At 49.1% G+C, this 16,007-nt stretch overlaps 3 protein-coding genes across 3 annotated transcripts; 1 reads left to right on the top strand and 2 right to left on the bottom strand.

Moving 5' to 3' along the window:
* Positions 1 to 755: 755 nt before the first annotated feature.
* stt4 (1-phosphatidylinositol 4-kinase STT4) lies at positions 756 to 7,623 on the top strand. The gene is made up of 11 exons (XM_025632391.1): positions 756 to 911; positions 964 to 1,147; positions 1,207 to 3,912; positions 3,968 to 4,076; positions 4,160 to 4,300; positions 4,353 to 4,719; positions 4,777 to 5,148; positions 5,204 to 5,459; positions 5,522 to 5,725; positions 5,776 to 6,063; positions 6,122 to 7,623. The coding sequence occupies exons 1-11, from the start codon at positions 901 to 903 to the stop codon at positions 7,412 to 7,414; spliced, it is 5,931 nt and encodes a 1,976-aa protein (XP_025491601.1). The 5' UTR covers positions 756 to 900; the 3' UTR covers positions 7,415 to 7,623.
* A 577-nt stretch (positions 7,624 to 8,200) lies between these two features.
* On the bottom strand, positions 8,201 to 8,893 carry BO82DRAFT_336076 (uncharacterized protein; the record flags this gene model as incomplete). Its single annotated transcript, XM_025633328.1, has 1 exon — positions 8,201 to 8,893. The coding sequence occupies one exon, from the start codon at positions 8,891 to 8,893 to the stop codon at positions 8,201 to 8,203; it is 693 nt and encodes a 230-aa protein (XP_025491600.1).
* A 1,723-nt stretch (positions 8,894 to 10,616) lies between these two features.
* BO82DRAFT_284251 (putative YT521-B-like splicing factor) lies at positions 10,617 to 12,434 on the bottom strand (the record flags this gene model as incomplete). Its single annotated transcript, XM_025631450.1, has 3 exons — positions 10,617 to 11,120; positions 11,201 to 11,775; positions 11,849 to 12,434. Coding segments are annotated over 3 exons (1,665 nt in total), but the record flags the coding sequence as incomplete, so codon positions are not given.
* Between the last annotated feature and the right edge of the window lie 3,573 nt (positions 12,435 to 16,007).

Here is a 16,007-nt window from a genome sequence, read left to right as displayed (position 1 = left end):
TTAGGCAATCAATGCTACTCAAGCTGCAACTAGCGTGTTACTGACTGAAGTCGTTCTCCGCTGCGCCTGAGACCTTCATCCAAGCTTTTATCTTGTGTATATATAGACAAACCAATGGCACACTACAGGACGAAGTAAATTGGGATGACGGGCTTATAGTCATAGTGATCTACTCATGTGGAAAACTAACCAGCTGGAAAAGCAGATGTGATGGTCAACTATGTTCTGGTAACCAGTTTATCCGGTATACGGATATACGTTAGTGCGAGTGACCTTGGTAGTCTCCAACGTGTGTTGCTCTGAGAGCGATGATAGTACAGTATACGTACAGAACTTTCGACGTCAGATTAAAGAGAGCTTATGGTAGACTGATTGGACAAGTCTTAAATGTATGGAAATCCAGGACATTACTAGGTACGCACGATCGGTTGCTGAAAGATTCACTACAACCTCAAGGTTCCGATTACAAGTTTGCTTTCAAGAGCCCATCCGTTGTTGTGAGCTAAATATCCAAATGGTTTAAGTTACATAGTACCATGGTTTAATTTCGGAAGCATTATGAGCCGTCTAACACTATGCAGCAATTTATAGCCCCCAGAGCTTTTAAAGAAGAACAATCCCCCCCCCCCCCAAATTGAGGCTGACCATTTAGGGGGCGGAAACCCTCAGGGGTAGTAGGTAAGTCTAAATACGGGCCGAGGTACAGTACACCTCCGTAATATTGGATCCACCTACGGAGTGCAACTGCCAGATACGCACTACCTGCGATATATGAATTCGTAAGCTACCCCGTATTCTCTCTATATTAGTCTTGCAGCCACTGCTCTGTATAACTACCACGTCGACTTAGAGAACTCATAATCACGACTGCTCTTAAGTCAATCCATAAGGAGCGTCTTCATGATGGTCGAGTAGGCCAGCCGCAATCCACTCTCATGCTGCAGATACTGATGAATTCCGTAGGCTTCCCTCAGCTATTCGACGAGCTGCGTTGGGAAAGCTTGCAACCCTAGCAGCCCAAGCTCCAGAACACGATGCGGGCTCGATGATAGAGCGCATCACGCAACCGTTGAAACGGCCTGCTAATCGGCCAGAGACCACACTTGGCAGGCCCCTGCCAGGCCAAGGCCCATCACGGACTTCCATGGTATGCTTCGCCCCAATTAGTGAGTACGTTGAGGACCATGAGGACTGACATTCCGGTAGGGTACCAGAGAGTTAGACGTGATAATTGCCCTATGTAGAGCGTCGCATTTCACCGCAACTCCCCAAAATGCATCGAAGATCGCGGCGCAGCTGTGTTCATACCTCCCAGAATCACACAGCCAGTCCTTCCGCTCTTCGCCCTTTTTGCATAACGTGAGACCTTCTCCGTGGGAGGCGCTCACTCATAACCTTACCTCGGCTCTCTTATCATTGGGCTTCAAATATGCAGAGCTGCGTACTGTTGTCTTTGGTGCCCTCAGCGCATACTTAAAAAGTTGCGCCGAGGCCGTCGATGCCGTGGCGCCCTCTCAGCGCTACGAAGCTGAAACAACAAGACACGAGAAAGGGCATGAACTGGCCCGTATCTTATCAATCACCATGTCTCTTGTCGGCTTCATGGGAGCATTGGCCCGCTTCGCTTCATTCTGTTCTACCGACGAGAAACTTTATCTTCTTGAAACATTACACTCAATACTCTCGGGCCAATACATGATAGCCGTGGAGACCGCTTCTTCTACGGTGCGCAACCCAAGTATTTCCGATGCTTTTGTGGGTGACTGGAGACGATACACTCACCGCTATACTACCGATGGACGTCCTGTTGGGGCCATGTTGTTACAGGAAGGCTTAGCACACTTTGTCAAATCCTGCGCCGTGTCTCTGAAAGGAACACATGACCTGTCAGACGAAGACCTTCCGAATGGGTTTCTTGTTGGTCGTCAATCAACCAGGACTCTTGATGACGCCGAGTTGGCCCTCGTCGATAAGCTGGCAACAATTATAGCGGAGGAAATGCGCCTTCTGGAAGATGGATCAGACTACTTGCAGCTTGGCTCGCCTTGGCAGCAGCGGCTTGCCTTCTCCGTGAAAAAGCTCGCCCTTATTGGCTACCTCAATTGTGTCGTTGTAAGCGAGGATACCACAAATAGCGAAGACTTCCTTTCGTGGCTTGAGGCAACGATTGCAGACCCGAATCAGATGTCGTATCCAGACCTAGCGGCAACTACGCTAAAAAGCATTGCGATTATCTCTCGGCTGTCCCCTAGCAGCGCATCGTTCGGCAGTCGTTCCCTCTTGAAGTTTATCGTTGATGGAAGCGTGCCCGCTCGTTCGACTAGCCTTGTTGCTGCACAATGTCTTGCCTATGTTCTAAGTATTCTTTCCCAAGACGCAGTCATAACAACCCTCTATTCGCTGGGAAACGCTTTGAGCCATGGCTCCGGCTCAGACAAACCCCATCAACTACAGCTTCTAGGTGACGGGACAACTCATGGGAGCACGCTTGCTCTCTTGTCCCGAGGCTTGAGTGATAGTGCCATCTCCTCAGCTTGTGATGAGGGAGAAACAGGGCATTATGGTAGAGTGATACAAGCCGTTGTGACGATTGCAGGTAAATGTGATGATGGAAAAATAAGTGCTTTGGCACAGTCGATGCTGCTGCAAAAGATTGGGAAGGTGAATATCACAGTGGATGCTTATATCATAAAAGAATCTGCTGCATTGTCCTTAAGTACTGGCCCGGCTGAGTTCCAGCTTCTTCTGAAATTTTATGATCGTGCGTACAAGGACAGTGTCGCAAAAGGCTATCTGAATGTTGCCGATGCTGTGCAGGGCGCAATGACGTTTCTTTCCGTCACGCTTAAGAGAAACTCCGTCTTGTATAAGATTTATCTCATTCACCTGCTTGAAGGTGTGGTCAATAAAGGCGCCGCTACTGATATCGACCATGACCACCAGAAGGAGATCTTACTCGCCCCTGACGATATCGGCCCTTTCTTGAAACCACTGGCATTGCTTGTATCTTCAGGAAATGACTGGACCAAAAATTCGCAATCAGAAATGTGCTACGATCAAGATGTGCTAGCTCTTTTCCGAGATGCCTGGTTCAACATTGCTATTCACGGTATAACGCTCAATTCTGCTGTCGCTCAGCATCATTGCGAGGAACTGCGCCTACTTGCCAGACACTCGCCTCCTCTCGTCTCCGAAGATCGCATGGACATGCTGGAGAGTGATGTGGAACTGAATACGATGCTCAGGCGCGGAATGAGCCAGCAGCGGATCCTGGACCAAAAAAGGAAGCTGATGGCTGAAGTTCCTGGCCGAGAGGTCGAGATCAAACGCCTCAGCTATCCGCGAGTGATTTTCCTTAGCGCTACCTTGCTAGTTGAAAGTCTTCGCGCTTCATCGGGAAACTGCACGACAATCCTCAGCTATTTCAGAGACCCTGTTCTAGCCACTGCTGAAATGGCTAGCTGCATGGGTGCTATCGCTGAGAAGGTTGTTTCATGCCATCTTTCATTGACGCTTGCTGGGAGATTGGAGCAGTTTTCTGTGCCGTTCCTATCAAGGGAGCTTGCTGGCTTTTTTGTCGCTTGCTGCCATCGTGTGGAACGAGTTCAGAAAATTGCCGTCCTCTGCGCAGACAAAATAATGCGAGAGTGTCCTTCCGCTCTGTGTGAAAGGACATCTCTCTTTGCTTTGCTTGAGCTCTTGACTGTCATGTGGCAGTCTTGTTTTGAAGGCGAACTTGACGAGTACGAATGGAAGCCATCTTTCACCTCTCCTACTGGTCTTGTCCGAGTCAATCTACCCGACAACTATAGCTTCAGAGAGAGGACGCTGGAAGTTCTTTTAGAGCGTGCCCGGACGTGGGTGATCGCAGTTATGAGTATCTCGCCTCTAGATGTGAAAGGACTTCTCCAGGTATGAGATGACAATATTCGGACACAAACAACCCGTAACTAACCCTGCCTTGCAGGCGTATCTTTCCGTATCTGATGGCAACTGCGGAAATGGCCAGATCTCTCTGGGTCGGTCATTCGCTTTGGAAATGGGTGCGCTGATCCCAAGTAGTAATCAACGGCTTGGTACGTTCCAATACATCATTTGCCTGCCAGATCATCTCTTGTGGTAGAGATGCACCGCCACGCATGAAACTGATTTCTCGCAGGATCTGTCAAGAGTGGTAGTGTTGGTGACCTACTGAACATAGCCTCCGGGTTTATATCTCAGTTATCCACACGCGAGCGATACAAGTTATCGGAGACATCGATTCTCGATGGCACCGTGCAGGGATTAGAAAACTGTTCTGGTTAGGCTTCCCCTGCAGCTCGGTGTTTTCCTTGCTAACGTACCAACATCAGACTTTGATGGCTCTGCGCCAGGTTCTTCTAATTTAATCATGGCTAAAACCATGGAAGACAATCTTTATAAACTCCACACACATTTGAGGGATGGAAAAAACGTCCCTATCACACAAATTCGGAATGTACTGCGACAGGCTGCTGCCCTTGTGAGTGACCATGCTGAGAACCATGCTTCTCTTGCCCGTTATCTAGTCATAGTGCCTTTCGAACAATTTTCGCAAGAGTCAATTGACACCGGGGCGTCTCTTTGGTTGAGTGTGATGCATGAAAATCCCAAGATGTGTGTCAAATTGTTATCCGAAATAATAGGGGCATGGGAAAGGTCAATATACTGCAAAAGGAACCTGTTCAATCCATCCTTCAAGTGAGTATACATCTATGAGAAGGTAGACACACATATGCTAACGCAGCCTGGAAAAAGCTGTATGGATCCATTTTTTAGCAAAATTGAATTATTACCCACCGACAGGACCCTTGCAACACGGAACCAGGAAAAAGCCCAGGATGAGCTCATACCACACTTGCGAGTCCTTGAGTTCTTTGAAAGTCATTTCAACGCCACTCGGCTGGCAAACGCTCAAGCCCTGCCTTTGTTTTGCCGTCTTGTTGACGCGACAACGACAGGATTGTTGCACGCTAGTAGTCACCCTCTAGCGCGAGAGCTGCATTTTCGTGTTATCTTGTTTAGTCTTAAAGTTTTGGGTGACTGTGGCTCACAAGATGCGAGTTTCCAATGGAAATTGAAGGATCAGATCTTGTCAGCTGCCTTGACCTGGTTCAAGACCTCGCCAAGGTATTTCACATGCGATCTCTTGGGACAAGCGCCTTTATTAATCTTTGGAATCCAGATGGTCTTTCGGAGGAAACCGCCTCCAGATTAAGGCTGAAGACAACATCCTCCGCGACGTTATTTCTGCCTTAGGGGGAATCTCTGCTATCTCTCGCCAAACACAAGGGGCCTGTAGATCATTGCAATCAAAACAGGATCTTCTCCATGTCTTCATAGAGAATGAAAGATCTCGCCTTAGAGTGTGGCTGTACCCACTGGACTCTGATCGGAAGCACACGAGCCCACAGTCATCCTCACCCAAAGGCCTTACCGAGGTTTGCTACTCTAAAACACTCAAAATGGTGGCCAAAGACAAAACATGCTAACTAGCAGCCAGGAAGCCACGACCCTTTTGAAACTCGCTTGGACTGAACATCCAGGCTTGGCGATCCAGCTGTCAACCCGATTCCCATCGGCGAAGCTCAAGAATGATGTTCGCTGGTTGATGCTTAATTTCCCCGAGAAGGCGATTGACGAGCCTGAAGGTCTGGAGCTGATTTTCGGTACGAATCTTCCTGCTGACGTCTCGAGTCAACTGAAGGCAAGTTCAACGTTCGGCCCTAGTCTATTCGGTAAAGCTAACGTGAGTAGTATTTACTTTACTGGGCTTCAGTCAATCCAACCGAAGCTCTGACCTACTTCTTGCCCGCTTATGGCAATCATGCCTTCATACTACAGTATGCAATGAGGGCTCTAGAGAGTCATCCCATCGACGTGCGCTTCTATTTTGTCCCACAACTAGTCCAAGCTCTGAGATACGATTCCCTGGGCTATGTCGAACGTTACATATTGGAGACTGCTAAGCTGTCTCAATTGTTCGCCCACCAGGTCATCTGGAACATGAAGGCAAATTCCTACAAGGACGAGGATTCGCAGATCGTGAGTTGATAAAACGTGGAGCCACCACGAGTATAAGAGGACTAACAATTGTTTGCAGCCGGATCCACTTAAGCCAACCTTGGACAGATTTATGGATGCTTTGATTGCAAGCTTCACAAATGAGGAACGTGAATTTTACGAAAGGGAATTTACCTTTTTCAACGAGATCACTGGCATTTCAGGCAAGCTCCGACCGTATATCAAGAGAAGCAAGGCTGAGAAGAAAGAGAAGATTGAAGAAGAGCTTCGCAAAATTAAGGTGGAGGTCGGAGTATACCTCCCAAGCAACCCCGAGGGCGTTGTCGTGGGTATCGACCGCAAGTCTGGAAAACCTTTGCAAAGTCATGCCAAAGCACCATACATGGCGACCTTCAGAATCCAGAAGACCAGGACACGAGCACAAGGAGTCCACAAAGAATCACGCTCACTTGCACAAGGTTGCAGCGATTTGTCAATCTCGGGGCAGAGTCTGTCAAGTGACGAGACCTACGAAGTCTGGCAATCGGCCATTTTCAAGGTTGGCGACGATTGTCGTCAAGACATGTTGGCTCTGCAGATGATTGCTGCTTTCCGAAGCATATTCGCAAGCGTTGGGCTTGACGTGTGGGTGTTCCCTTACCGAGTGACCTCTACAGCTCCTGGGTGTGGGGTTATCGATGTTCTTCCAAATTCAATTTCGCGTGATATGCTGGGTCGTGAAGCTGTTAATGGTCTATACGACTACTTTATCTCTAAGTACGGTGGAGAGGATTCTATACGGTTTCAAGAGGCACGCACAAACTTTGTGAAGAGTATGGCTGCTTATTCCGTCATCTCCTATTTGCTTCAATTCAAAGATCGGCATAATGGAAACATCATGATCGACGATGCAGGCCACATCATACATATTGACTTCGGATTCTGTTTCGATATTGCACCCGGGGGCGTGCGTTTCGAGCGCGCGCCTTTCAAACTGACATCTGAGATGGTTGCTGTGATGAGTGGTAATAATCACTCACATAATTCCCCCAGCGGCGGCTCTGGCAGTGGCATCGGCCTGTCTGGAAGTGGCTCTCACAATCCCACTAGTACTCAGCCCTACATGTGGTTCGAATCTCTGGTCGTGAAGGCTTTTCTTGCGTCGAGGCCGTACAGCGCCAAACTTTCTCACATAGTGTCCTTGATGCTCGATAGTGGCTTGCCCTGCTTCAAGCCCGACACGTTGAAAAACTTCCGAGACAGATTTGTACTTGAGAAGAGTGAGAGGGAGGCAGCTGATCACATGCGTGAGCTCGTGCGCAAGTCGTACATGAGCGTTTCGACGAAGGGATACGATCAGTTCCAATTGTTGACCAATGGCATTCCATATTGAATCAAGCGAGTCAGCTTCTCAGCATGTACTGAACATATTTGGTCATGATCTTGTCAGACGAGTTTATACTCTATCTCTATCGACGGTGTCTCAAGAATTTATCCACTTTGTACAGTACATCGGCGTGTGACCAAGGGCAAGAATGGGAATTCACGCTCATCTCAAAGACTCGATAATCTTCATATAGATCAGTCGCGTGATACACTCTGAATATAGACTCACTCGCAATAGGGACGATAACCGTAAATTCTCTGTATTGATCATTTATAAGGAGTGGCCTGGAAATAGGGAAGAGCCGCAAGATAGAATGCTGAACCTGCCAGTCAAAACTGCCCTCGAGGCACAAGCTCAAAATAGAAGCTTTTCTCCGAATGCATTCATTCGGTTTGCCAGCAACTCCCATTGACCGAAGCCAAGGGCGACAAGAGTGTCAACAAGCAGATTAATTGAACGAATAATCCTGGGGAGATGCGTTTTACACAAGTCATGACATGGAGGAACACAGGAGGGAGGGTGAAACATGACCGAAATTTCATAACTGCCTTTTATGACTCATACAGGTTTCAAGGTTTCTCTGGTTATTTACGTCGCCAGCCTGCTTCGTAAATAGGCTCTACAATCTCCTCGGAATCTCTTCTTTGCCGATAACAAATTCCACCTATGAGGCCATGGTATGGCAAAACAGAGTAACAAATTCTGAACCCTTTGCTCTGAAAGACATCAAACGTTGACTACAATTGGGGGCAGTAGCAGGCTCGAATTGGATTGTGAAGTAAACCGGCACCACTAATCCATGAAATCGCCGCGGAGAATCTTCTCCTGAAAAAAATCAGGCTTATTCTGTTTGGGTTGCTTGGGAATTTCGCGAGCCGGTTGCTCCATCGAAGCAATTGAGGTAGCCCGCTGATGGTGACATTGCTGGCCGGAGCCGGTTAAGGGCTGGGTTTGAGGGGCGTTGGGTGAAGTTATTCCCAAGGATGGGGCACGCTCGGCCCGGGTTCGCAGGGCTTCAGACCAGTTGAAGCCTTCGCCTATTTGTCTCCAAGCCACGTTAGACATCTCGATTTCGGGAAGAACGACATTTGTACTTGCAACAGTTGACTCTGTGGGGCTATGGAAGCTTTTGCTACATGTGGGCGGTAAACGTCGCCTGCTAGACACAGGAATTCCTGGGGAAGGATATCTACCATTGCTGATGCTGCCAGCACGAGCATCTCGTAGCGCCTGCGCGCCAAAAGAAAGACGTCGCGCGAATGGAGAGTGAGGAGCGGCACTAGATGGCCCGCCACTCGCGCTGTCTTCAGCGACAGCGTCTTCTAGATTTGCCGTACCGGATTCCACTGAGCTGGAAATGCTGCCATGCCGCATGCTTTTGCTTCCCCATGGGGACGTTTGGTTCGGAGATCCAGCGAGTCCCAAGGTGGTGATGGACAATCGGCGACCTTGATTGGGTTGTGCATTACCCACTGAACTAGCCATAGAGCCCGTGGGTGCGCCCGTAGAATGTCCCTGGCTGCCGGACCTAGATAGATAATCCGTGAAGGTGAGGCCTGAGGCCAAGGATGCTCGGCGTCGGTGCGCAGAGGAAGATGGGACCGAGATAGGGTCGGTTGAACGTTCATTTGACATGATGCCAAGGCGCGCGTCAATTGACCAATAAAGAGGTAGCGAGAATGATATCTTAATCACATAAATCAAAATGATGGCAAAGGATTCGAAGAAGGTATCGTAAGTGAAAGGAAGGGAGAGGGGAGAAGGGGAGGGAGGATAAGAACGAGCAACGCCTTATGCGGAGAAGCACGGTGCGTTTGGGAAGGGAGTAAGGTTTCCTAACTTCAGCAGAAGCCCTCACTCAGGTGATAACTTGCTGTGGACGATATAGCTTGACTCAGGCTGGGAGCCGCTCTAGGTACCGCTCTGGCTGAACAGCTTCACGGCCACACGAGGAGAACGTCGGAAGAGAACTGGAGCAAATCTGCATACATCAGTCGACCCGCCGGCACGTTATGCTGATAGTGAAGAACATCCAGGAATCACTGGGACTCGGCGAGTGGCGGTGGCGACACCAGATGAGATGCCGTGATGGGGGTTGATGAGATAGATGGGATGGCATGGGCTTGACCAGGGGACAATGGGAGGTTGCACGATAGGGCAGAAGTAAAGCGTTGAGACCAATTGTTCAACTCACCGGTCCAAATGAAGCCCAGCCGAGAAACAATCTGCAAATGTTCCGAACAGCCAAGAAGGGGGATGGATGATAGTTGCTAGCGAGGCTGTGAGGTCCTGAAGCTTAATTGTAGAAAGGGAGAAAGGAAGGAAATATAATTAGATCAAAATTGAAATGGGAGGTTTGGGGTGATGGGGACGGATGAAAGAAAGAGAGAAAGAAAGATAAATAGAAAGATAGAGATACTAGGGAAGGGGAAGAAGGGGTGGATGGATTGAAAAGGATAGGAGGGAGGGATGGAGGGAGGGAGGCGGCGGAGGAGGAATTTCAGAGCGGTGGGGAAATATATTAGATAGGAAGATGGATGGATTGAATAGCAACTAACAGGTATGTACTCCGTACGGTGTAACTCAGTGCAGGTTGCTTGGTTTGATGGTTTGCTTTTTACCCCACAAAATAGAAAAGCGGTCTAGCCTTTTCCGTCCGCGAATCTACTTATACCTAGTTCTATACCCCGTTACCCACCCACCAGTTGTCTGGGTCGATGATTCATCATTGGCTTAGTGCATCCATGGTACTTAGTACTAGTAGTTGTTGTTATGTACTGTATGTACCGGATAGGTACAAGTACACAAGTACCCGTACTTATTTATGTACTGTACAGTACTCCGTACGGAATCTTTTTTCTTCCCTACATGCTTACACATGCTATACACATGCTGTGGTATATCTATCTATCCCTGGGAGATCCGAGGGCGATTGATAATCGTGATGATGATTTAAGTTGATACTGTAACCACTTAATATTTGGATCTGAGAAGTGGACGCCCGCGTGGTGTCCAACCAAAGGTGTGAAGGATCGCTTGCCGGGTCGTGATGAAGCAGCCCCTATCAGCTTTCGTTTGCTTGTGTGCCGGTGTGCCTCTCTCATTCTTCCGGGCATATTTCGATTCGCTCTCTTGTATATTCGTCCATTATATTACTCTGTTCTTCTTTTCCTTTTGCCCCTGACACTTCGACAATCGATCCACTCTCTCACTCTTGGGCATTCGAATGAAATAACTGTACGAGTTTCCACCCCACCCCCGGTTCGATCTCGGTTCCATCACGGGCTATCTTGACTTCTCGATTCGCGTTCCACGGATTCCGTAGTCCCCTGGTACGGTGAAATGGAACCCGGGTGCTCGATAGCCATCGTATCCTGAACGGTTTCCCAATCAACTGTGGGCTCGGCTCACTGGTATCCTCCGTCTGTGTACCTGCTCTATCGACTTTCATGTCGCCCTCATCCTCGGATGAATCCGCCTCCCAAAAGATAGTCCCTCGTATAGAGTCATTGATGACTCGTCCCTTGGCGGCAGTCGACGTTGCTGGTGTAGGTGTAATGTCTGGTTCTTCTAGCTTCAACATGTTATTGGGTCGCGGTGGTGCCTCTGTTGCCAAGCGCTCATCGTCCTGTATAGGTGACATCATACGAGCGTATCCGTAGTATTCACCAGACTTATTAGCGGAGAAGATCAGGTAAACATCATCGGTGTTCTACTCAAGGTCATCAGACAGTTGTCAGTTTGGGGATTATTTTGCCCTCGCTCTCTCCTCTGGTTCAGTAATGTCCTCACCTCATAGGCTTGATTCAATTGATCTTCATTGTGAGTTTGTGTAGCCCAGATGTTGGTTTGTCGACTGTGTTCCAAATCTTCCACGGTCAAGCTCTTGACAACGAAGTATCTACTCGTCATTCGGGCACTTGGGCGTCTGGTATCTCCGAATCTCCGGTATGCAACCGACTCGGTATCATCGTCAATCATCAATTGCTTGCTATCGCTCTGGTCTTGAGATGGCGAAGGTGTAGCAGAGCCTATGGCTTCGTGACTCGAGCTGGCTGGTATGGTTCCGTGTCGCAGTCGGCAAACAAGGCGCGCGCCGTGGAACCTAGAATCATTGAATCTTGACAGAGCAGCAGCGCACGCAGCGGCCGTTGTGTAATTGATAAAGGCACAATTACTCTTGGAGATAAGAAAGACGCTTACCAGCTCCTTCATTGCCTCCTGGGAGAAGTGATCTTTTAAGTCCATAATATTGGTTGCGGGAGGCAAATTGCCAACCCACAAAGCATGGCTCGACTGCTTGGGCTTCCTTAAAGGTCCACGCAACGTGTTTGACCCGGGAACCTGGGACGGATGCGAGGCTGCATCTGCTAATCATTAGCCCCCGATATACCCACTTGATTCGGTTTAGTCTGGCGTGGAGTGTTGCTGCCAACCTACCGGTCGAAGAGTGCTGGGAACGCATAGGCGTGGAACCGTCCACTATTGTTTTCGAAACGTCATAGTCCGTGTTGCTGTGTCTGGTTTCCCTCTCCAAATCGGTAGCCTTCTCAGCAATATGACCGCGTAGTGGCCGGTGATTGGAACCCGACATACTTGGCGGTGCGGGAATAGACTTAGATGCTGTCGCGCTCGAGGTCTGCGGATAATATCCCTGGGGATACGAGGGTACCTGACTGGGCGAATGGACATTCAGGTGGCTTGACGCGTTGGGTGCTAACGGTTGATACCCGGGAGTGCTATGTTGGATATGCGGGTCCTGGTGCTGGTGCTGCTGGTGGTGCTGCTGAACATACGGCGCATAGAATGGGAACGGGGCACCGAATGCCATGTTCGCGTTCATTGTAGCTGAAGCATAGGATGACAATGCATGTATAGGGTAAACAACCCCGTGAGGAAGGACGGAGGGGACGTATTGTTGTTGCATAGGATGCTGCTCGTAAAGAATAGGGTGAAGTTGGTAAGCAGGTAGAACTGATCTCGAACCACTTATATTCGAACCCGAATGTAAATTCCCTGGTGCACTGAAGGATGCGTAGACATGACCATCAAAATACGGATGTCTGTTGTCGGTCTGAGCAGCCTGGTTGAAGCGGTATGAACCTGACGAAGAGGTCAATCTGAAATCCTAAGGAGATTCAATTCTTGCTATTTGCTCTCCCCGTTGTCATAACCTTTACTCTTTTCCCTTCTAGCCCATCAAGCAAAAGTGGACGACAGGACTAGAGAAACTCACCCGGTGGTCGATAAGCAATCTCTGCTTCGTTGCCTTTTCCCGGAGATGTCGGTGGTTTAGTGCCATCCGCGACTTCCAGTCTGGTATTTGGCTGGGCCATTGGGGCGCGATCACTTGAGTTAGGCATGGTAGAACGATACAGGCTGAGAATGACCACCAAAAAGGCAAGTCTCACTGTATAAGTATGATCTCTATACATTAGAGAGAGGTGGTCGATAAAGGCAAAAGAGCATTCTGTCACATACCTTCCCCAGGACCTGTAAGCCACCAACAGGTCTTACGGGCTGCTCAAGGGTTGCTTGATGAACGACAAGCGGCTTTTCTGTGTCATTAACGCCGGTTAGAATTTTTTTGTAAAACAAGTCTTGACATACACAAGTCTTCGGACGCGTAAACTTCTGGAATCACAGATGAGTTGGGTAGTGAAGAGGCAGCAGACGGACATGTATAACTATCGGCGCAACAACAGAACAAATTGCAAAGCATATCAAGCTAGGAAGTCTCAACTCTGGCTTAGAACGAGGGCATGCACATAAGTGTAGTGGCTAGTGGGATGGTTACCATAACGCAGTGTTGAAAGGAACAGATCTAGCCCACGCACGCGCGCACACACACACACAAAAATTATGCCAATAATAGGCATTCGATGCCGGGCCCAGTAAGGAAATTGAGAGGAGGGGGTAAAGGAAAAATAAATAAAAAACCGTAAATTACTCCGAATACTTGGACGCCGACAGATTTCTGCGGAAGAATAAGGGTGGGCCGATCTGCCACCTGGGCGTAAATCGTTGTAATACCCTGAAAGAGGACACTCCAGCTGTATGGCCGAAGGACAAGGAGCCACAGAGCCACATTGTCAAGAGTCATGCACGAATCTCAGAGCAGCAGCCTCACATGTAGGGTGGAGAACAGACTAAGCGTCGAGGTGGAAGAAGTAAGAGATGGGTCAGGTTGGGTATGAGGAAACCGCAAGATTGGAGGCCATCTCATAGGCGGAAGTAGGGGGAATAGAAAACGGGGTATAGGTGCACGACCATAAGGGAGGAAAGAAAAGCTTGGGAAAAGGGTAATGGGAGTAGATGGTAGGCACTTGCAAGATGTTAGCCTCCCACATTCAGTAGAGTAGACCGCATCGCTGCCTTAGAGGAGGGAGGGAGGAGAATAAATGTTGCTGTGGACACTAGACAGGCAGAGGGCACCGGCCCGTGGTTAAGTAACTACCTTGTATCATGCCAAAGTAGAAGATCCGTTGCTTCCCACGAAGATCAAAGAAAGTAGAGTATGTCGTGGCCCACAAATATGTTCAAATCCCCAGCCACCAAGGTCATCTTTGTTGAGATCATTCCATCTCCCAAGTTCCAGCTAGAGATTGAGCTGGAACTGGTCGTAACTCAAAAGGTGGAAGAAGCGACGGATGATTTGAGGTTCATCAGGCTTGACTGGCTGACACGCAAATGTCGCCGGTCCTGATTGGGAAGCGGGAAAGGGGAGGGATTTCATTTGAGAACGCGATTAGATGGGAGAGGGGAGGGGAAGGGGGGGGCAAAGAACGGGGAAGGGAAAGCAGCCCAACATCAAAGAGGGAGGGGGAGAAAAGAATCCAGAAACCAAAACAATTCACATCTGAAGACCATCCGCTTAGAGCCCCCAGAAAACTGAGTCCCGCGAGAAAGAGTAAAGACAGCAGCAACAGTCAAGTGAACGTACTCTTGGTGGAGAATAGTGAGGGGGGAAGGAAAGGTGCGAAGCCGAAAGGGTGTGTGCAGCTAACAAGGTGAAAAATTGATAAAAAAAAAAGTGTATCTTCCGGTGTTAAGCACTGGGTTATCTGATACTGGACAGTAACAAGAAGAGGAAGGACAGTACTTGCCATTGAACAGTTGGCAGGCGCAGTATCGGTGAAGGGAAGAAATAATCACGATCATCAAGAAGAGCCCTTGTGTAGACAGTGTAGCCCAAAGACCGAAGCGGAGACTAGGTATGGAGAAGGAACGGCCTTCAAACCAACCAGGTTAGCAGAGCCCTAGGCAATCTAACGGATCTTCTGACCGTCAGAGCTCGGAAGGGCAACTCCTGCACGGGGCAGGTGGGTAATTCAGAGAGGGCTATTCCGAACGGAAATGAAGCAAAGGACGGGGGCCTGTGTATATAGCGGCGAGGGTCTTTTCTCTCCCTCTTCTTGAGGTGGCGCCCCCGGGGGCCGCGACAACGACAAGAGGGGACCGATGAGCCGGGCTGCTCTCGCCCTCCACTCGGTCAGGCTTCTCCTCAAATGAGCAAGTGAATGAATGGGATGTTTCCTTCTCGCCCTTCCCTCTTGGGATTTGGTGGCTGTGGCTGCCTCCAGTCTAGGGGGTATATCCACAGCTTAGAATCGGGTGCTTCGATTCGGATCGGGCCTTGCTTCAACGTTTTAGCAATTCATGCGCGAAACCCAATCAGCTCTCACAGAGGATCGACAAGCTCGATCCTAATACTGTGCATGGCAGGTTTGACTAACACGAGATGTTGCGTCTTATCCTCAGTGGACAGCGGTGTTGAAGGAGCTGAAGAAGCCAGTGTTACCGATTCCGTGACTTACTAAATTCGAACGAGAGAAAGCGTGAGCAGCAGAATCGATCCCTTTTGTATTTACGGATGCGGTTTACAGGCTGAGTGTTTCTTGCTGCCTGGCTGTCTGTCTGCGCCATTTCGTACCGTGTATGGCGAAGAACAATCGCAACTGAATTGTAGCGTTGCGGCAGAGGTCGATCGAACATAGGAAAATATATATCAAGGAATTAAAAAGAACAATTGCGAAAGCGGGAGAACAGAATGAAGGGTTCGGGGCTTGAGGGTCGCAGGCCGTCCGAGAGTACGAAGACAACTCGTTCAATAATCTTCCAAGCCATCATGAAAGATCAACAACGGTCTTGGATGTCAGAACCGAATCAGCCACAGCCGATGTTCCGTGGATTGCTGGAGGACAAGAATAGATAGTCTAGGATCAGCCAGGTACGTAGTGGCTGGAAGGAGTTTGACATCGATTGCATCGATGGCTTCTCCAACTGTTCGTGATTGGGTACCGCTCTTATGCCCCTGACCCAGTCAGATTATTCGATTTCCTCCCTCATGACAGTTTGAAGAAGGGCTCGCTCCATTTCCGAGGATTCCATGAGAAATCGAACCCACCCAGAGGGGTCATTTCATCGATCGAGGAGCGTTCCAGAGAGGTGGCAAACCAGGAGTACGCTCTACACGCATTGGTCAGGGCTTGAATGGGTCCCCAACCCGAGGCGCATGCGTGGCACTGAACCACAAGGGATGATTGACAGCTGCAGGCAGTTTTTATATCTCCATAGTGAAGGTGATCTACACAGTGAC

Source organism: Aspergillus uvarum, assembly GCF_003184745.1.
Source record: "Aspergillus uvarum CBS 121591 unplaced genomic scaffold BO82scaffold_29, whole genome shotgun sequence".
NCBI classification, from domain to species: Eukaryota; Fungi; Ascomycota; class Eurotiomycetes; order Eurotiales; family Aspergillaceae; genus Aspergillus; species Aspergillus uvarum.
The sequence above is the reverse complement of the archived record's forward strand: the minus strand, read 5'-3'. Positions and strand labels throughout refer to the sequence as shown.

What these genes read in the sequence shown, in the direction of transcription:
- stt4 (XM_025632391.1), top strand. An exon ending in GCCCATCACGGACTTCCATG is followed by an intron (nt 1,148 to 1,206) that starts GTATGCTTCGCC and finishes ACATTCCGGTAG; the next exon opens with GGTACCAGAGAGTTAGACGT. An exon ending in ACGTCTCGAGTCAACTGAAG is followed by an intron (nt 5,726 to 5,775) that starts GCAAGTTCAACG and finishes TAACGTGAGTAG; the next exon opens with TATTTACTTTACTGGGCTTC.